Source organism: Rhineura floridana, chromosome 5, assembly GCF_030035675.1.
Source record: "Rhineura floridana isolate rRhiFlo1 chromosome 5, rRhiFlo1.hap2, whole genome shotgun sequence".
Taxonomy (NCBI): Eukaryota; Metazoa; Chordata; class Lepidosauria; order Squamata; family Rhineuridae; genus Rhineura; species Rhineura floridana.
The window spans coordinates 26,543,042-26,564,952 of NC_084484.1; the positions used below are offsets into that span (position 1 = coordinate 26,543,042).

Here is a 21,911-nt window from a genome sequence, read left to right on the forward strand (position 1 = left end):
GCAAGCCATTTCTTTTCATAGAAGTAAAAGGGCTAAAGTCATTAGACTACCCCACCTCACCTCCCCACAAACATCCCTACAAAATAACCCTCTATGAAGAACATTATTTACTACAGTAATAGTATTAAATGCCTCGTAACAAACTTTCTAGATAACATACAATCAATTAAATATAAGATTTAAAACATAGCCATAAATATAATCAATTCGACTCTAAGTGTAGAATATAGCTTTTCTCCCCAACCCCATCCCTTTTTCCTGTTTTAGCATTCTTTCTTCCAACAGGTTTCAGGGCATGAATAAAAATGCAACATCCTATGTGCAGTTATTATGTAATGTGATCAGTTTCTTCCACAGCCCCACAAACCCTAACCGCAAACAGAACTCTTTCCTGCTTATTTGTGTTCAGATATATCTGATCACCCATTGCAGACCTAAATCAAAGATTCCCCCTGCCCAATCCAAAAGCCTTTTTTTCTGGAAGAAGATGGGGTGTTTTTTTTTTTTACAAGGAAAGAGGAACACCTAGTGGATTGAATTTTAAATTGCAATGCTTGAAGAATGCTGAAGCAGAGGGAAACTACAATTGCTGTTTCTGAACGAACTGGTCTACCTTTTTCTGAGTGAAAATTAGAAAAGATAAACAAGGAGTTATGTGGTACCCTTAAATACTCATTTAGTTATGCTGGCATGAGTGTCCAACAAGCGGAGACAACCACTTTCTTTTTTCTCAAGGTCCATTCTGCAGCCCAATCCCTCCTGCTCCTAGGGACCTCCAGATGTTGTTTGACTTCTCTAACTCTCATAATCTCAGCCAGGATCACCAATTATCAGGGGTGATAGGAACTCTGTAATCCAACATCTGCAGATCCACAGATTCTCCATCCATGATCTATGGAGTTTGCCACAGAACCCAACCCATTCATGGCTGAAGATCAGACTATAATAATGATAGCTCTGTCTAGCTAAAGGAGTTCACAGTGGTGGAGCATGCACACTCAGGCATAGCCAGGACATTACGGACAAATTCCAAAGAATTTGTAGCAATAAAACATAGACTCCCTCATACACCTTTGTGTGTGTGTGTGTGGTGGGGACAATTTATTCTCCTTGTGGATGAAAACATGACCATATGATTAAAATTTGGTAAGGCCTGCTAGACAGAATTGCTCTGACCCATTGTCAACCAGTTAGGTATCACTGGGTAGAACCTACTCTGTCAAATATATGAAGTATCCTGCAACATTGGTAGGTCTGTCTCAAGTGGAAGAGAAACAGTCTTATGTAGTCAGGCTAAAAAACAAACAAAATTATAAGATATACAATACCTGATAAGAGTTAGGGATGCTAAGAATTGTAGCTCCAGATGCCTCATGGGATTTTGGATAGCTTGGCATCTTTCTTTCCCAGTAGAAAAATGACGTATTCCTTGAGCAGACTGCTTGTTTTGGCTTTCTGGAATTCTATGTCTCAGAGGCGGAGATGGATTGAGTGTGGATATGCTGCCTCAAATTATTCTAATCAATAGCAAACACCTGTAAGTGCACTCAAAATTATTTTGAAGCAAAATATTTATCATACACTTACTGCGAAAAGTGCTTCTAGAGCTCTAATTGTAAATGGCTGATGGTATTTACAAAGCTAGCAGGTGTCTTCTTTTTTGCTTGCAAAACAGAAAAAATACATTGAGTTCAGCACTGGGGTTGGAAAATTGAGGCAGAGTACCTGCACAGACTAATTGCTGATAATCCAATACGGTAAAGAAACCAGTATTGCAATGGACACGATTATATTCATATGGCTGTGGAGATATTTATGCCTAATCTGATTGGAGTTTTACAACCTACAACGAGGAGAAAGGATTTTTAAGTCTGAGATGTGGTTTGTAAGAAGGGGAAACCTGTGGTCCTTTGTGGTTGGCTAAAATTCCCATCACTGGAGTCCAATAACATTTGGAAGGTCACAGGTTCCCCATCGCTGCTATTACAGCACCAGAATCTCTTTCATTAGGAATTAAGGAGTGCTATATTGTTCAGAAAAGACTACTTTGGTACTCCACATGAAGTCTGTCCATTAATTTTTCAGCAGGATTTTTCTTTCTCCATTTTAAAACAAAATGTGTAGCCTTCATGACAGCATTGTTTGAAATGAGATCACTTGGTGTTAAAATCTGAAGCATAAAAAGTTATGTAAACCTCCATTAAGATTGTTAAGGAGATGAATCAAGTGTTTCCTCATTAGGGCAACTTTTACTGGAATCACAAAATAAATGTAGGTCATTCAATGGCTGTGACTGCTCATCCATCACCTTAATGAAAAGGATATGCAAACTAGGCTCATCAGATGCAACTAGATTTGCAAATAGAGAACTGTAACCCATACCAGCAATTCAAAGTAGGCTTTCACTAATCTCTTTTTTTTTTCATAAGTAGAGAACTGAGATTGAGAAATAGCACTTGCCAAATATCATCCAGTGAGTCCATGGCTGTGTGAAACTTGGATCCAGGTCTGCCAGATCTTTATGTACATTTATAATTGCATGGCTACACATTTATAATAAACACCAGCCCAACCTTGTTGCCCACCTCACTGTTCCCTCCCTGGGTGGCCATTTTAGCACTGGGTGGATGATGGTGCAACTTTTGAATAGAAGCCAAGCTTGGCTCCCTTCCGTAGTGACTGCACATTAGGGTTGGGGGAGAAATTTGATTCAGTTCTCATTTAAAGGCAAACTTACCAAATTTGCATACTCCAAAACAATAGGAGAACTGAGACACAGCCATCCTTCAAAATTCACACTTTTCCATATTTTGCAAAGCAGTTCTCTAGCCAAGCAAAGTTTACAAAAATGCATATATATTAGGGTAAACTGCATAGAAATGCTTATGGTAGTTAAATATATTACTACTATATATTAGTTAACATACAGAAATGCATTATATTAGGAGAAATTGCTTGCAAAACGTGTATATTTGTCAAAACTGCATAAAAATGTGTTTATTAGGAGAAATTTGTGCCAAAAGGCTGAAGAATTTTCATAAGGATTTTTTTTATTTAAAAATTCACAAATTGCTGCAGAAATGTGGAGAATGAATTTAAGGCTAGAAGAATGAGAAATGGAGAGAACAGAAAATTGACAGATTCGTCCGTCCCTACTGCCCACCACTTTAATTTTTCCAAAATGCAATGCCTCAGCCCAATTTCATAGATCCATAGTCCTGGCAGGACTTTGTCCCCAACAGGCATAATTTTATATACCTCTATCATATCCTCCCTTACTCACCTTTTCTACAACCTAAAAAGTCCCAGCCTTTTCTCACAAGGGTGCTGCTCCAACCCCTTGATCATTTTGGTTACTGATTGTCCCTCCCTAACCCTTCAGCCCCAGTTCAGGGGGATCCTCCAGAACAGAGTTTGGGGTATGTGGGGGGAGGTGCAGGGGGAAGAAGATAAACTGGATGATCTGTCGTGCCAGTGAGCTGACATAATTGGATGTCACCCATAATGTTTATTTCTTAGCCTTCTATTGTCTTTATTGCCTCTTTCAGAATATTTTTGTGTCATAAAGCGTACAAATACGTCTTAGACACATAACTACCCTTCACATCTAATAATTTTCTATATTTAATCCAAGGCATCATTATCTAACTTACCTTTGAGACTTGCAACCAGCTGTTAGCTCTCATTTTGTGATCTGCATATTTCCTCATTTAAATATGATGAAATATTTACAAAACTGCCTCACACAAAGAAGAAGAGTAGAAAACAAATCCCAATCTATTAATAACATGCTTAACCCTTTTACCAAATGTATGTTTACATCCTGGAAAATATGGCAACACAAATTGACTCCCATAATCTCACCTTTAATACCTATTGCTTTTCATCCTAAATTTCATACTCCTGGCAGAATCTCAGTTAAAGAGTTGGAGTACTAAAGGATTATGTAACCTGTGTGATTTCTATACAAATTCTACTCTCCTCTCAATTGAACAGTTCACTTAAATTACAAGGTACAAAACTAAATTGGCTAACATTTGTTCAAGTACACAGCTTCATTTCACTAAACTATATTACACAACAGGCAACAAGAACCATTACACAATTTGAACAGTTACTCCAAGATATGCGCAAGGGAGATAAAGGCTTAGTCTCTAAAATATACTCAGTGTTACTTAATATATCTCTAAAATCTATTATTTTGTTAAAAGACCAATGGGAATTAGATCTAGGGTCCGAAATACAAACCAGAGATTGGAATAAATTGTGGGAGGAACGTCCGTTTAAATCTGTGTCTAGTTATGTAAAAGAACACTCATTAAAACTGGTACATCATTGGTATCACACACCTGTCCAAATTTCACACATGTTCTCAACAGTCTCTCCACTATGTTGGAGAAGCTGTGGGAAGATCAGAACATACTTTCATTTGTGGTGGGAATGTGAATGTGTACAAGAATTTTGGTCATTGGTTTATAAAGAAATGTTAACAATATCTCAAGAGCATTTTGCATTTTCCCCAAAACTGTTCTTACTAAACATTTTTGATAACACACACGCGAAATTGCTCTCTGAAGAACTTATTATTTACATGACCGTAGCAGCAAAGATGACTATTGCATCGCAATGGAAGATAGCAAAAAGTCTCTCAACTGAACATTGGTATAACTCTCTTTGGAATATTGCCATAATGGAAAAGCTTACACATGAACGGAAAGCAAGACCTGGAAAAGAACCACCAGACTCTTTTTATATAATTTGGCATTCATTTATTGAACATACTTCTGAAGATTCATTTGTTCTCTGCCCATTCTTAGAAGCCTGGCAAATTTGGAAACATGTTTAGTAGTAGCAGTTAATATATGGACAGGTAAAATGGTCAATTTTCTAGCTAGCTGAACATCATATTGAATTAGTTTTTGGATATGTATCTTGAGAGATTTTGTTTCCTTGTTTATTTTTGTTAAATCTTGTTTACATCTGTTTGCATTGGTATCTGATTGTCATATATAAGAAATCCTGCTGTTATATGGAGAACAGGTACCTGCAAAGAAAACAAAGTTTATATTTTTTTAAAAAAAGAGTAGAAAAGAAAGTTAAGGAGGAATGAGAACACAATAACAAAAAATAAAAATATTTGTTATGACCTTGTAAGTAGCTTAGAGAAACAAAATCTTTTTGAAATTCCACTTCTCCTTGATTTTTTTTTCAGTAGAACATTTACCATTGCTTCTGTGTAAGCAAAGCAATGCAAAAAAAAAAAAAAAACGCCAGTTCTCAATGCTGATCTTGTAGGCCACCAGTCATGCAAAGTGGCCCAACAGACTCTCTTTAAACTACCTGGTTTTTCCAGGCCACAATTCATGCCTGGTGGGCTACATTCAGCTTGGCAGGTGACATCCTGTGCAAGTTAGACCTACTCCTGCCCCTAATTATTACCAAATTTGAAATGACAAATAGAAAACAATTCCTGAGGAGGAGCACCAATGATTCCATCCTTCACTTGGAGCAAAACTAGATGTTACATGGTGTGAAACAGTCTCCTGATATCTAGTTTTGACCCTAACAGTAATAGCACAGAGGCAGCCTGGGAAATAACAGGGAGACGGAGCCAAAAAAGCAGAAGCTTTCCAAGCAATAAGAGATGATGAGGTGGCAGAAAGCACAACGACATTGAGGCAGGAGATGTGGGTGCTGGATTATAACTAGGGAGGGCTTCCCATCTTTCTTCAACTTCACAGTCTCACATCCTCAGCCAAACACATAAAAACAATCATATGATTCTTAGCAATGATTTTTCCAAGGCGTCCCCCTTTTTTAACCTGGTGACTTAGCCATTTGGGCAATTCTCTGCTTGGATCTACTCTGTAGTTGGGCAGGTGCGAAAAAGAAAACGTACAGACTAGTTTAACGACAATGCATGGGACATCTGCCCCTAAATTCCTACACGTTACAGAGGATTTGGGAGTATACAGTCAGGTCACTTGGGGCATTGTTATGCCTTACCATTCACATCTGTGAGTTGAGAGCATGGCCTGGAGAAGCACACCCAACACTCCCCTGCTGGGCGTGGCCTAGGTTAGATGGGTGTGTGGCCATCACCTGCAGTTCTGTCAGGCTGCAACAGAAGGAGAGATGCAAAGCAGCCAGGCCTTCTCCGTCAGCTCTGCTAAGACCCCTCCTTACTCCTCCCCTCCTTGAACTGTTGCCATAATAATAGCACCTCTTTACCCTGGCTTTCAGCTCTTGAGATGTATGTTTTCAGGACCCACCCCATTCCTGTGAATATAATGTATTGTAATTGTTTTTAATAATACTGTATATTAAATTTCTGTAACCTGCCCTGGGACCTACTGGTGGAGTGCAGGAAACAGCAACAACAACCACCTTATAACTTCACTGCTTCTTTTGCACACTGAGAACCCATCTACACCTATACCAAAAAAGCCATTTTCCATAATTGTTTGTTTACCTGTGTGTCCATACATGACCTGTCTGTACAGGGCCGGCCCTAAGCATGGCAGGGCCCTTGGGCATCAGATTTCCCTGGGCCCTGGTGTGTGTGTGTGCACGTGCACCCCCTCACGCCCCGACCTACCTGTTGCCTGTCTTTTAGCATTGCCATTAACCAAGATGGTGGCCACGGTTTTCCTAAGGGCATGAAGCCTCCGCTGCCATCTTGGTCGATGGCCCGCATGCGTGCCACATGCGCGCATCTCTGCCATCAGCCAAGATGAAGGCAGGGGCTTCAGCACCTTAGGGAAACCTCAACCACCATCTTCATTAAGGGCAATGCTAAAAGGCAGGAGGCAGGTAGGTGGGGCGAGGGAATGACGGGCAGGCAGAAGCTCCTGCCTTGCGATCCATGGCTGCTGCTGTGGATTGCGGAAGGTGAGTGGAGGGGCCCCTCAGGGGCCCCTGTAGCTCCAGGGGTCCTCGGGCCAGTGCCCCACCTTGCCGCCCTTTAGAACCGGCCCTGTGTCTGTATTTGGATTTATACTTTAAAAGCCGTATTTTCAAGCATACATACATGTGGGCCTTGAATTTTTTCACCATTTTGCTTCCGTGGTTTTGTCCTGCCTCCAAGCCCACACCGTTAAAGTAATTGGCCCTTACCTTCTCATGTGTTTTTCCATTACCACACATCCCCAGAAGTGCACGAAACACTTGTTATTCATTTTTAAAAATTAATTCACATGTGCAGTTTTGTATTTTCTTAGGAATTCCTTAGCTGACCGGAGGGTGTGGCACGCCAGATGAGAGACCCTTTTGTGTTGCTCCCTTTCCTGTGTGGCCATTTTTGGTACATTTCTACTTTCATCCCACAATGGAGCATGCAGAGTTTTTCCGGCTCCTTCAACTACATTTACAATTGCTCCTATCATGCCTTTTACAACTACATGGCCTGTGTCAAAACAACCTTTGTGCACACTTCGCTTACTTTTTATGGTGCATGTACAACATTGCTAACCAAACATCCCTCTTGGGGTTTTTCCCCCTGTTTAGCTTCTTTTTCCTTTCCCTTTGTTCATTGATATCATTTAGGTGGGCTCTAATAATTAGGTGGGGCAAGGGCTGGCCTGGCATAGACTGCATTCAGACATGGGGCATATTGCATTAGTTTAACGGGTTAAAAAAGTAGCGCTTCTGTCCTGATTTCTAAAATTCCTTTCACACTGCAGTACCTGTTGCGTTAAGGAACAGCAGCTTTTTCAGCCAATATACTGGTATTTCGCACAAATGTATTTCACACGGCTACAAGGAACAACATCTTGTACCTGTTATACACATGTGCACTGTAGTTCCCCACTGTGTAGGAGGTCTAAGACTTCATCCCATCGTCATGCAACCCCTCTCCCTTTAGTACCTATTTTTTTCTTTTTAGTTGTGTAGACACAGGGGTGTGTGTAGGAAATGCTGCAGCTAGTGCTGCTGCTACCTGTGCCTAAGCCGGAATACCGATACAATTTTCATCAAGCAAAAAAAAACCCGCGTCTCCAGAGGACGGGAGTGCACTGCATGTTGGGATGCCTGTCACGTGAGCAGCTGCGGCTAACGAAAAACTCTTGCGATTTTCCTGGTTCCCAAGCTTGCAAACGGATTATATCTTGTATTATTCATCATGAAAATTAGTGCTAAATTTGCACTACATTCCACAAGATTTCCAGAACTAGCTTGTACATCATGTGCAAATTACGAGGTAAGAATCATCAGAATAACAGAATAAAGTGCAATGTGAAAGCAGCCTGGGTTTCTGGTATTATTTATCGTGAAAATTAGCGCTAAACTGTATTCCACAAGATTTCTGGCACTAGCTTTTTATGTCGTATGAAAGACCAAATATAATGCGCAAATTACCAGGTAAGAAATTGTCAGAATAATGCAATAAAGTGCAGTGTGAAAGCAGCCCCAGTATTCTCTTATCCTGGTATTGTTGGCTGTGATATATTGAAAGGAATGAATGAAAAACTTGAAATATCTTACTGCTGTTGTTATGATTGTGATGGTTGTTTTCTATGGTTTTAAACTGTTTTAGATGTTGCAAGCTGCTGTGGGAAAATATTGTATTTTGAACGGTGACTAATAAATGTAAACAACTGACGAGGGACAGGTACCAGAAAATAGGACAGTTCGGAATATACATAGTTGCATTTAGGCGAGAATTTCGATTCAGTTCGCATTTCAAGCAGAATTTATCAAATTCGCACTTTCCAAAACAATATGAGAACCGAAACACAGCCATCCTTCGAAATTCGCATTTATTAGAATTTTGGGATGCAGTTCACCAACTAAACAACATTTACAAAAATGCATGTATTGGGGAAAGTGTGCATAAAAATGAATATATGAGTGAAAATAACAGGCAAAAAGGCATGATATGATGAGAAATGGCTTGCAAAAATGTGTACCTTTGTCAAAACTGCCTACAAAAATGTGTTTATTTGGAGAAATTTGCACTGGAATGGTGGAGAATTTTCATGAGGATTTAAAAAAAAATTGCAGATTGCTGCAGAAATGTGGAGAACTGAATGTAACATTGGAACAATGAGAAACTGAAAGAACCAACATTGACAACTTTCCATCCCAAGTTGCATCTCATATCTTGTTTTTAAAGAGGGGAAGACATTCATGAACTTCCTTTTCTGACTCTGGAAAATGCATCATAACAACATAGATCTTCACAAAGGGAAGGGCTAGTACCATGTCCAGGAAGGCAGTTGCTCAGAGTTTTATGACCAGATTCTGTTTTGAAGAAGCTGAAAATAAATGGAGAAGTTCCGGTGGTGCAAGTGTGACCATTTTCTTAAATTATGCAACCTGGCAAATAACACAACAGATTGATGTAAAGGAAATGATGCTCTTTGACACTGAATAGGGTTTCATAAGTTTAAACATTTACAGGAGTCACTTATGACTGACTTTGCATAGGAGCATTTCTGTTAAGCCATCCCCTGTTTATTGTCTAGCCGGATTTGGAAAAGAAAATAGGAAATGGGATGTAGGACAAAGTATTAGGCTTGTGATGGGAAATGTAGAACGTCCCACAATCTGGAATCACCCAGTTGCAATCCAAGTCATCCAAAAGTGAGGGCAGCACTTTAGGGATGGGGGGAGATATCTTGCTCTTACACAGTTCTCAATAATTTCACATTGAGCTTGAGCAGAAGTACTTCCTGATTGACTGTGCCCCCACATTAATTCGCTTTTTTGGGAGGGCAGCTTTGGATTTTCTGCTTCAGGCACTTTTCAGTCATGGGCTGTCCTACTCTGCTATTTAAACCTCGTCTTTCCAGTCCTGTTGTGGTAGGATGTGACACTTCCTTATTTGCTCTTATTTCAGCTCTTATTTAAACAGAGCTTGGAAGATTTAAAAAGGAATTAATTACAATTACTGTTACATGGGCCCAAAAAGGAATAAATTACCATTACAATTACAATTGTTCTGAAATAAATTGATTACTTTACCGCTACTCAAAAGTAATTGCTACAATTACACTTAAGTTACTTTTTTTAAAAAAACTAGAGTGCCGACAAGGTGCTGGCCTTGCTGCTGCACACCTAAGTCATCTAAAACAACATGAAAAACAAACACACACACACACGGGGGTAGTAGAATAATTCTTTTTATCCATAAGTTAGCAGTGGTGGTCTCTCCGTTGGTAAGGGAGGCAGAGGCCACTGCTCAGATTTTTGCACGTCAAACCAAGTGCAACCCCTCTACACACACTCTCAGCCAGCAAGTGTCATCTCTCTCCATCAACCACTTCCCGGACCCTGTCCTGCCACCAACTAAGATGCACCTACCCAAGCAAACATTTTCCCCTGGTGTGCAAAAAGATTAAAACACTGCAAATGCAGCAAAGTGGCTGGGGGAGTGATAAAGGCCACTTCGTGCACCAAGTGCAAACACAATATCCTCTCTCTCTCCCTCCCTCTCTCTCCTGTCCCCCCCCAGTAATGCCCCAAAGTAATGCTGGAACCATTATAATTACTTCTCAAAAGTAATAAAATTACTCCAATTACAATCAAAATGTAAAGAAATTAGCCACTTGTTCCTCAAAAAAGTAATACATTACAAGTAATTTGTTTTTTGTAACAAATTACTTCCAAGCTCTGCTTTTAAACATCCGATCAGAACTTCAGTTTATGACACCTTGATCTTCCTATCTGTAGGCTAAACACATCTTCTTCCTCCAGCATAACTTCATAAGTCTGTCTTTGAAGAACATTTATCAACTTTCCAGATCTCTGTAGCTTGCACAATCTGGACAGATGCTTCTACAAAATAAATGTGATAATTGGGTCAAGACGTGGCAATGACAAAAGGTACAATCCATCTTCTGTCAGAGCTAAAACTGATTAATTGGGGCATACCATTTTGTGTGACAGACAGGAGCTTGAATGTATGAGTGCTGGCACACATGAGATCAGTGGTGGCTGGTAGTTCCATGTCAGTGGGGCAGTGGAATCCACTCCGAATTTTAGTCCAACAGCTCCTTGAAAGTTTGGACTAAATCCTGGAGCGGATTCCACTGCCCTATTGACATGGAGCCACCAGCCACCCCTGCATAAAATGTATGCAAGATTAGCATGCCAAGCAAAAAGCTCCAGAATAGCCTTTCCACTAACATACTGCAGGATAGCCCTGCAGATGTTGTAAGGCTCCAACTCCCATCTTCCCCAGCCAGTATGGCCAGTGGTCAAGGATGATGGGAGTTGTAGTCCAATATTTGGATGGTCACTGGTTCCGTATCTCTGGAAATATGTAAGCATTATTTTATGTAGAGAGCATTAAACATTTGAGTCCATCTAACTGTATAGCCCAGCAACAGATACTGGGGTTTGACCTGTTTTAAATCTAGAAGTCTCAGTGAAGGTGCTCAGCTGGTTTCTGGCCGGAAGTACTGTCCATCTCTGGTTGAGCTCTGAAACGCTCAGGTTCCACAATTCAGAACTATACGATAGCGGATGGGTTATTTGGTATGACACTATAGGAGCTAATTCATTGGCAGAAGACTCTTACATGACATTTATAGGCCAGTACTACCAAAGTTTTCACATGAGAAATTTCAGAAAGCCAAGTTATATGATCAGCAGAAGCATGTGATGTAGCTCTTGTTGAACTCTCCTACTACAGGTAGGCTTATTGCATCTTGAATGCTGCCCCACAGAAAAACACCACTCCACAAAGATAGAAAACTAAAATTCTCTCTCCCATGCAAGTTTTTCTATTTGCATCTTCTCCATCTGAAGTATGAAGTATGATACATGAGAAGAACTGCACCACATCATTCTGCTGATCGTGTAAACCTCTTGTTCCAAAGGGTCACCACTGAAATAGTTGGAACTACCTCTCACATGCCCACGCAGAGATTCAAGGATTCTGCACTTTTCCCTTAAGCTTAAAGCCGTTTAGAGTCCTTGTATGTAGCAACTGCATTTCACCTAGGCTCGTGCCTGTTGCCCCAGCAGTAAATCTAAACAAGTAGACTTAAAAAGGCAACTCCCACCAAGGATTTATCTCAGGGCTAGGGATAAATCAGGGTAAAAAAGAATGGAGTTCCACAGAGGAAGGAGGTTATGCTTTTTATTGACTACACATTTCTATATGAGTATATATGAGCATACATAGTCCGGTCAAAGCCAGTAAATGAATAAATCAGAAGTAATAATACAACACAAAACCAAACTTTATTAAGTAATATAATATATTCTTATACAGTCTAGATATCTTCACGTATATATAGAAAAGAATGACAGTTTAAATATCACCCATGGGGGCTCAGATAATACATACATTATTTAAATAGGCCTACTATACCACAATGTGAAAATCATAAGGACTGATTGGAAGGAGGCAAGGTCAAAAGAGCAAAGGCAGCATACTTTTGAGGACAGGTAGTCTCCTTGTATTATCCAATCGTATCTGATGCATTAGTCACTGCATTATTACTGCTCTCCACAAAGGCAGAATCAAGGAAGACAAGACAAGTGCACTAAATCATGCAGAGATACATCAGGCAGCTTCCTTTGTGATCTGAATCTAAAGGCTCATAGGAGCCTTTATTCAGTTGTTTTATTTCCTTCTCTCAGTACAGTGATAGTTCTTTCACAGCAAACTGATATGCTCACAGGTAGACAGTATGGAAAATCCTGCCTCACCTGTCTGGTGGCTGTTGTGATTTGTGAAAGCCAGCTTTGTCTTTGTTTGATCATTTGTAACTTTCACTATTTTGTACACGATGTGAATTTGACTCATGCATGACTGCAGTTCAGAGCATCAACAGGCTGTGCTGCATGTGAAATTAGTCAGAGGAAAATTGGAAATGTTGAAAAGGGGAAACTTCTGGGCAAAGGAAGAAGAGGAGGGCCTAGATGGGAACTAAGAACCTGCAAAACTGCTACAATCATATAAGGAGGGGATACTTGACTTACCCAAGTCTTCTCAAGAAGACTCATCATCCCCAAGCATATTTCAGGACCTGATCTGAGAGAAAGTGCTACTCATTGCATCATGTGGGCAAAGGTACTGCTTTGATGTGTTTTGCAGAAGAGAGGGAAATAGTTATGCTAACATCCTTAGAGAATTAAGCAGCTGGAGAGCAAAGAAGATCAGGCTAGATGAGTAGAAACCATGGTAGAGTTGTAGGTAGGCCACATGCTTTGCATGAAGAAGGCCCTATCATCTCCAGTCGAAAGGTACCAGTATGAGGGGATAGGAAAGACCTCTGCCTAAGGAAAGCTGCTACCAGTCAGAGCGGATACTGGGCTGGATGGTCAAACAGCCTGCCCTGGTAAAAGTCAGCTTCCAATGTTTCAATGGGCAATTGCAGTACAAATTGGAACATTGTGGGTTTTGTGCAGTTGGAGCCAAAGAGCCCGAAGAGAGCTTGAAATAAAGCTGAAGGTAGCACATGCTGTACAGCTTGAGACCCACCAAGCTGAACACAATTCATTGTCTGTGAATGGCCATCCACCAGGGGCTAGATAAACTGCTGGTTCTTGTTGCTCACCCAGGACGGCCCCTGAAAATAAAGAGGTAGATTTCTTTCTATGAAGCCAGATTTTGGCTGAACATCAGGAAAAACGTCCTAACTGTTAGAGCAGTACGACAGTGGAACCAATTACTTAGGGAGGTGGTGGGTTCGCCAGCCCCGGAGGCATTCAAGAGGCAGCTGGACAGCCACCTGTCGGGTATGCTTTATGTTGGATCCCTGCACTGAGCAAGGGGTTAGACTCGACAGCCTTAGAGGCTCCTTCCAACTGCTATTCTATGATTCTATGAAAGGGTGGCTATCAAGCATCTGGTAGGCCAATGTGCATGGCTGGGCCATCTGAGTTTAGCTTGGTGGGTTACAAACTGCACGATTTTGTCTCCACATTCATTTCTTTTGTCCCTCTTCTGTCTCTGGCCATACAGATTTGGCAGGCTTTTGAAGGACTGCAACAGGAGTGGGGAACCTGGTGCCCTCCAAATGTTGCTGGACTACAACTCTCATCAACCCTGACCATTAGCCATGCTGGCTGGGACTGATGGGAATGGGAGTCCAACAACATCCGGGGGGCGGGGACAGGTTCCCAACCCCTGCACTACAACAAATTGTGAACACAGAGGGGAATGGGATGCTTGTGCATGCTGTGTGTATGATGATGGCCCTACTTGTACTATTTCTCCCTTCTCCCCCTTTTTAATTTCCCTCCATTGGTGCTGCTTTCAGCTCTCTGGTTTTTTTTAAAAACTGCAATCTGTTTCTAGCCTAGGTGGGTAGCTGGACAAGAGATAGAAGGGCTGAACCTTGGTAGGTGGGTACTAAACGGCATTTATGAACCTGTAAAAGATGTTTAGAATATGGCAGCTACAAGGACAAGGAGCAGATTGGGAAGGGAAACCGTTGATCACTTAGGCTTGTTTGTTTTTTGCCAGAATATTACCGGAAATTTTGCTAACGTGATCTACAGTTTGAACGCAAGTCACCTGACTGATGTTGTTATGAGGAGGAGCAAGCGGATGATTCTAGACACTTTAGGGGTTGGACTGCTAGGTTCCAGGACAGATGTCTTTCAAAAAATGATGCAATACAGTAAGGTATGATAATCATAATGAACATTACATAACTGTCAGGCATTATTGTAACAGGGAAGCATAGATCTTCATCGGTAGCTAAGAATCATCTAAGGGTCAAATTTAACTGGGCTATGAGCAGCGCTATGGGTGCTCATGTTAGAGTCTTTTAATTTAGTTGAAAACTGTCTTTTAAAATCCAAATTCTGTGCCAATAAAAGTTGAATTCTGCAACCTGTATGGATTTTATAACATAGAAAATGATGGGAGTTCTCCAGCATCTCATTTATAAAATTTCAGAGCAAATATCTTCTTTATACCAGTGTAAATTACATTAGTGACTTATTGTCACGGTTTCAGCCCAGTATATCTGAAGGAATGCCTCCAGAATCACCGATTATGCCGCCTGACGAGATCAGCCTCACAAGACCTTCTCTCGGTCCCACTGGTGAGTACAGCTAGGCTGGTGCGGACCAGAGAGAGGGCATTTTCTGTTGTGGCCCCCACCCTCTGGAACTCCCTCCCTTTTGATCTCAGACATGCTCCCTCCTTGTCAAGCTTTCGCCGAGCCTTAAAGACCTGGCTATTCAGGCAGGCCTACAAGATTGGGACAGATTAATTGTATGTTATATGAACTGAAGGATGGTCTTTTAGCTTAAATTTGGTTGTGTTGAAATATATATGTATTCTTTTTACTTTTGTTGTTCGTCACTTAGAGTGTTCCTAACCCGGACAGATAGGCGACTGAAAAATAAAATTTATTTATTTATTTATTTAGTTCATTTCCATGCAATTCACTCTTTCCAACAACTAATATTATCTCAGAATCCGTCCTGCAAATGAGCAACACCAGGAATACTCAAAGAAGCTGCTTTTTATCATATGTCCAAAAATCCATATTAACCTGTACTAAATTATTCCAGATCTACAGTTCAGATATATCCAGTTCTGTTTGGGGTCACCAGGATCTCAGGCTTCCTCCCCTGTATGCAGCTTTTGTGAATGGAGTGGCGGTAAGAAAGTCTATGAATTCTACACCCACTTATAGAGATAGGATGCTTTGTAGCCTCTTTAAAAGTACTTCTACACTGCTCAAGTCTTGGTAAGGCTTCTGTCAGTGGAACAGGGAGACAGATGACATTTTCAGCTTCCCCACACACCTTAAAGTTGCTCTGGAGGGTCCCCCAACCCTCTGGAGGAGATCAGGCTGAAGACACACTAGCTGCTTCAAAAGCAGCCAGACATTTTCTCTGGCTGCATTTTGAAACAACTCTGACCATGGCAGGACACATCTCCCTTACCCACTGTTGATTAGGACTGCCCACAACAAAGTGTTGGCCAATCACTGTGTCTGCCTGAGTCTACAACAAAGCATTTTCATTGGACGCACCTGGAGCCGCAACAGGGTTGATGGCCAATCAGTTTTGAAGTCTGTGTGAAGTTGACTTCAAGGTACAATGGGCTGGAGCGGCAACTTCCGAGGTTTTGGAGTAAAAGGGGGCGGAGTTTTACTAATGTTGGGTCCCTGTATTCAGAAAACAGAGGTGGAGATGTACTGAAGCCAGCGCAACCGCAAGCCTATCTCTACCCTCAGTGAGTGTGTGGGAAGGGGCTGCAATGGAGAGGGGGAATCAACCAAAATGGTTTTTCCCTTCCCATGATTCCACTGATGGAAACCTTATCATTAACTCAGCAACAGCATTAGATACAGTCCTAGATGTTTACTGTGAAATGGCCATGCTTCACTTACTCACTTTTTATAGGGCATCCACATGACACCATAATCCAGTCATTGTTCTCCTGTGTTTTCCCCTCAGTTCTTCCATAATCTCGGGTTGTAATAAGGCCAACTTTTTAATTGTTTTAAGAATGGAAGGGTAGCACAGTCTCTGCAGGCACAAGGAGCCTTAGCACTACCCTTTTAAAAAAAGGCAGGTATAACATGTTCAATGACATATTGAGCAGGTGAATCTCTTGCCACCCAGCACACCTTTACTTATCTCTATCCGCTATGACTTTTCCAGCTGATGCCATTTTATCACCTCATTTTTTTCTTTTGTTTTCAATTGATATTTTAATTAGTGATCAAACACTTTATATATGTATAGGAAAGATTAAAATATTTGCATAACAGCATCTAAATTAAAAAGCATTAGAAATGGATGTCTGTTAAAACGTTGCAATTTTTTAAAAAATGAGGTAAACTAAAGCCAGGATCAAAAGTGCTGCTTTAAGCTTGCCCAACTGGTGGTGGTGGTGGTTGTATGTGGGTGCGTGTTAAGCTTGTTTTCATGAACCTGCAGAGCCTTGTGCCACATCACAAACTACTTTCCAAAGCTTCCCCCTGTTTCACGGGTGATTTGTTATTATATGACAAGAGAGTTCAAAGAAACCAAAGCTCAAAGCCCCTTTCCTGGCTACATAGACCTATGGTTCTTTGGAGTACCAGCCTAGGAAGATCAATGTATGTAAAGTATGGCAAGATGTCTAATATATCAGTATGTTGAAATATTGAATATTTTCATTTTATAGCATGGTAATATCAAATACTTGATATGCTATTATATTGTAAAAAATAAATGGAAGCCTCTGTTTGAATAGAAGGTAATACTCAGATAACGCCAAGATTTAAGAGAGAGGGTGTACTGTTTAGAATCTAGCATTAGAGTGCCCTCTGGTGGTAATATATGCCAGTGCCAGAAATTTGAGTTTTGCCACCTTGGTTCAGTATTTGTCTCTCTAAGGTGAATCTGTGAGGTAAGTGGAGATGTGTGACTAGAATCTCCCATTAATTTAATTTAAACAGCAGTTTGCTGGGGCAGAGGAAAGGGAACCAGACTAGGATCATGGTGCTGTGAAGAAGGGAAAGTAATCCTTTCTGCATGCACCATTTTCCTGATTAAAATTCCTCCCCCTGCAGCTGCGATTCCCCCCACACCCCCAGGGGAAAACATACAGCGTTACCACAGGGGTAGCCAGCACAGCGCTCTCCAAATGTGGTTGGCCTACTGCTCCCATCTGCTCCAGCCAGTATGGCCAATGGTCAGGGATGATGGGAGTTTTAGTTTAACAATGTGTAGAGGGCACTACATTGGCTACCCCTGGTATATGGTATATCTTTATCTGATTCAGGGGAAGTGTCCATTTTCAGTGAAGGACGGTTTGGGGGACCAGAGCTCTGTGGACCCAAACTGATCCTCCCCATCAGCTGTTTTTAAATTCCTGATCAAAGGTCTCCCATGTTACTTCTAGTTTTGCCCTCAGAGCCAGACTACTAGGAAGCTGTCCGGGCTGCCCTCTCTATTAGCACTGGCCTTGGCAGAGTGATATATGAACCGCATCTTGAGAAATACACACTCAAGCTGCCTCCAATCTGTCAGATCTATTTCAACTTTTACTTTTGTGCTTACATTAAATGCACTGCTACAGTTTTAACTAGAAGCACCTGATGTTAGATTCCCCTCAGAAATCAAGCTCTTCTGTTAACTGTTTTACTTAATGGCAGCAGCAGCAGGGCACCATAAGCAAAACAGACACGTGTCTGTCCTGAAGAGCCTACAGTCTAGACGTCAGCAAAAGGAGACAAACCCAAATAAAGGAGGCAAAACAGAAGGTAGAGAGAATAACACAAGTTTAAAAAATCACATTGACAGTGCAAGCCTATATGATTCTACAGAGGGAAATGCCATTAAGGTCAATGAGACTTTCTCCCAGGATAGTGTGTTTATAGGACTGAAGTCTGAATTTAAAATCAATATTTTTTCCCCTAAAAAAGGTTCACTCTATGGATTTTGATGATACATGGCACCCAACCACACATCCTTCTGGGGCAGTGTTGCCTGCTCTCCTTGCCATCTCCGAGACTATGCCTGAAAAGCAAAGGGCTGGTGGCCTTGACCTGCTTTTGGCTTTCAATGTAGGAATTGAAGTGCAAGGCAGACTAATGCACTGTTCCAAGGAGGCCAGCAACGTTCCTAAAAGGTATTTTTTAAATAAAAAATTCTATACTTGTTATAAAGTATGCCACACTGTTTATGAAGACCAAGCCTGGTCCAAGTACTGGACATTGATCTGGGGGATCTGCATACAAATTATACCACACTTGGCAAGCTACTCTCAAACATACCTCCCTACAAAAATAATAATAAAGGGCAGGATCCAGCCAAAACTAAGCATTTTAAAAGCTTATTGGTTTCCAGTGGAAAGAAGCTGAGTGCAACAATGCAATATAATGTAATGATATATCACCTACGGCTCTCTAGATCAGCCTTCACTAACCTGCTGCCTACCAGGTGTTTTGGACTAAAACTCACATCAGACTCAGTCAGAATCGCAAATGGCCAGGGATTATGGGAGTTGCATTCCAGCAACATCTAAAAAGCCACAGGTTTGCCACCCTTGATATACACAAAAGAAGAGCTCCTTTGTGATGTTGGCTTACCTGCTTCTCTGCTATCTTCTCTGTGGTTGCCTTTGTGTCCTATTCTAAAATTAGCATTTGAAACTTTAAATTATTATTGTAAAAAATGGCGTAGAGGACATGGTCTGCAACTAGGTGACACATTTGAGATTCGCTAAAGAATACAAAACTGAGCAACACTTTAAGATGGTTTGGCTGTAAAAATTACTACTTCACAACTGGAATTAACTTTTGAAAATATACAAACGGGATTGCATAACATTGCCCAAAAGCAAAATAAGTTGAACAAGTTGTCCTGCTAAGCAGATTTCATAGAGCATGGACAATAGCTAGTGTACTTTTCGGGAAATCCTGTCATTTTGTAAAAAGTAAAAATCAGTATTTGACAGCCAATCCCCACAATGAATAAGCGATTTAAGCATATACTTATCTCTCTACAACTAAAATGAATGGGATTTAAGAATGAATCACTTTGGCTAGATTGCACACCCATAATCCTGACTGCAAAACAGTTTAGAGCCTTAAGAATGTTAAATTATTAAAGTATTAAAGAATTTGTAGCTGGTTAATCATCTGTATTTTAGCCAATGAATGTCTTAACAACTGCAGTTGGTAAAAGAAAGCTATGGGAACTAGCTACACTACAGTTACCTAGATGTAATGAGTGTCAGTAAAAATGCATGTGATTGGGTGACAATCCCATTCCTAATCACATCTACTTGATAGAAAGTCTTATAGGATTCAATGGTATTTGTCTGAGCAAACAGACACGCACAGGCAGGCTGCATAACTTTAGGATGCTTGATCTGCAGACTGAACTGACTGAAGCGAGCAGCTCTACTTTAAATGAAACAGTATGATGTTTTGCAGGATGCCAACATGGCTCCAACAGGCACATATGTGCTCACAGAAGCCTTTCTTGGTGCCCCCAGGATCCCCCCTTACTGAAATCGGGCTTGAAAGAAGCATTCTATTGTAGCCAACAGAACAGGTTGCAATGATCTATGCTTAGTTCCAGTGTGTGTGATGCCAACCACAGCGTCTTCAGTTTGCAGATGTGTCCACGGATCTAAAAAGATCAGCAACCTCTGATTACAGAAGATCTAATACTGGGTTTAGATTAACAAAATTTAGCTGAAATCACTGCCCAGCCATGGAGTTCACAGGCTGACCTCGGGCAAGGCAGGACCCCTCAGCCTAAGTTACTCAACAGGGTGACTGTGGCCAAATGAGGGGAAAGAATAAAGTATGCCACCCTATATGTTTGCAGGAAGATGGGTAAAATTCCTTAATCCCATGTTTTATGGGCAAATCAGATTCCCCATGATTTCATCATGTTTTTCAACTAACAATCTGGCACCGTTTTTGCCTTTCCTCAGGTTTCACCCACCGTCCATTCTAGGCACCATGGGAAGTGCTGCAGCTGCTGCCAAACTCTTGGGGCTTGATTCCTTTAAATGTAAGGATGCCTTGGCTATTGCCGCATCTTATGCTGGGGCACCTCTGGCCAACGCAGCCACCCAAACAAAACCTCTCCACATGGGCAATGCAAGTCGGCACGGCCTGGAAGCGGCTGCCTTAGCATCCTTGGGCCTTCAAGGAAACAAGCTGATCCTGGACCTGGAGTCGGGCTTTGGTGCCTTTTACCCAGACTACCTCCCCCAGACTCTGCCAAGCTTGCAGTCCTATTCTTGGCTGCTGGAGCAACAAGATGTAGCTATCAAGAGCTTTCCGGCACACCTGGGGACACACTGGATGGCAGAGGCAGCCCTGGCAGCAAGGAAGCACCTTGCAAAAAGCAGAGAGGCCCTCCCTAGCGACAGAATCAAAACAATTGTGCTTAATGTCCCAGATGTTAAATACGTCAATAGGCCATTCCCTTCCTCCGAACACGAAGCCAGGCATTCTTTCCAGTTTGCCGCATGCAGCGCCTTGCTTGATGGCTGCATCTCTGTCGAGTCGTTCAAACAGCAGAACGTCTCCAGGCCAGAATTAAATGAGCTGCTCAGGAAGACGCACCTGGAACATTCTTCCCACAACCAGCCCAGCTTCAACAGCCTTTACTGCGAGGCAAACATCACCCTCCATGATGGATACACGTTTTCAGAGCGATGTGACACATTCCACGGGCACTGGAGGAAGCCATTAAGTCAGGGGGATCTCGTGAAAAAATTCCTCACCAATGCTTCCACTGCTGTCTCAATGGAAGCTGCTGAAAGCATTGTCAATGCTGTTGAAAATTTAGAAAAACTAGAAGACTGCCGGGCATTGACCTTGCTTCTTCAAGGGGCTGAGTCAACAAAGGATCAGTTAAAGCACAGAAGTGGGGCATTTTAATTGAGACTGTATGATACTAGCTTTGTCCCAAGTGTATCATAATGTTCATCAAGATACAGGGATTTTATTAAATTTTCTCACTTTCCTAGCGTGGAAAGGTGCATTTCTGCAACGTGACTCATAATCTGTCACTTTATATGTGTGTAAAATACAAGAGTCAGGAACTGGATACACACATAATTCCACACATCCAAGTGACTTTCAGCCTGTGTTGTCCAAACAGCATCCCCTGTGCCATTTGTCATATCACTTTTGAAATAGAAGGGACTTTCACAAATCAAATATTGGGGAAGTCTCCTGGGGGAGGGGGGAGAGTATAATAAAAAAATACTCGTCCTTGGACATTCCTGAAGTGATTCTTTGGATCTGGAGCCATATATGCTTGTTTTTGCAACTGCATATTATTATGGAAGGGGAGGTGGGATCAGCAGAATCCCTTTGTCAGGTTTGTAAGAAGTATCCCAAAGACCCTAATAAGCACTCTGGTTTGGAACTTAGGCCCATGTTCTGCTCTCCTCTAGTTCAGAGAACTGACTTTGCAGGTTTCTCCAGACAGCTCTTGGGGGCCAGACCTGGTGACCATCACCATAA

At 41.5% G+C, this 21,911-nt stretch overlaps 1 protein-coding gene across 2 annotated transcripts; it reads left to right on the forward strand.

The window, feature by feature from the left end:
* Positions 1 to 12,950: 12,950 nt before the first annotated feature.
* ACOD1 (aconitate decarboxylase 1) lies at positions 12,951 to 21,620 on the forward strand. Of its 2 annotated transcripts, XM_061630025.1 has the most exons (5): positions 12,951 to 13,027; positions 14,426 to 14,587; positions 15,487 to 15,576; positions 18,339 to 18,544; positions 20,363 to 21,620. In XM_061630025.1, the coding sequence occupies exons 1-5, from the start codon at positions 13,016 to 13,018 to the stop codon at positions 21,318 to 21,320; spliced, it is 1,428 nt and encodes a 475-aa protein (XP_061486009.1). In that variant the 5' UTR covers positions 12,951 to 13,015; the 3' UTR covers positions 21,321 to 21,620. The 2 variants fall into 2 exon arrangements, with proteins under 2 accessions (XP_061486009.1, XP_061486010.1); XM_061630026.1 differs by lacking the exons at positions 12,951 to 13,027; positions 14,426 to 14,587; positions 15,487 to 15,576 and adding an exon at positions 17,281 to 17,320.
* Positions 21,621 to 21,911: the final 291 nt, after the last annotated feature.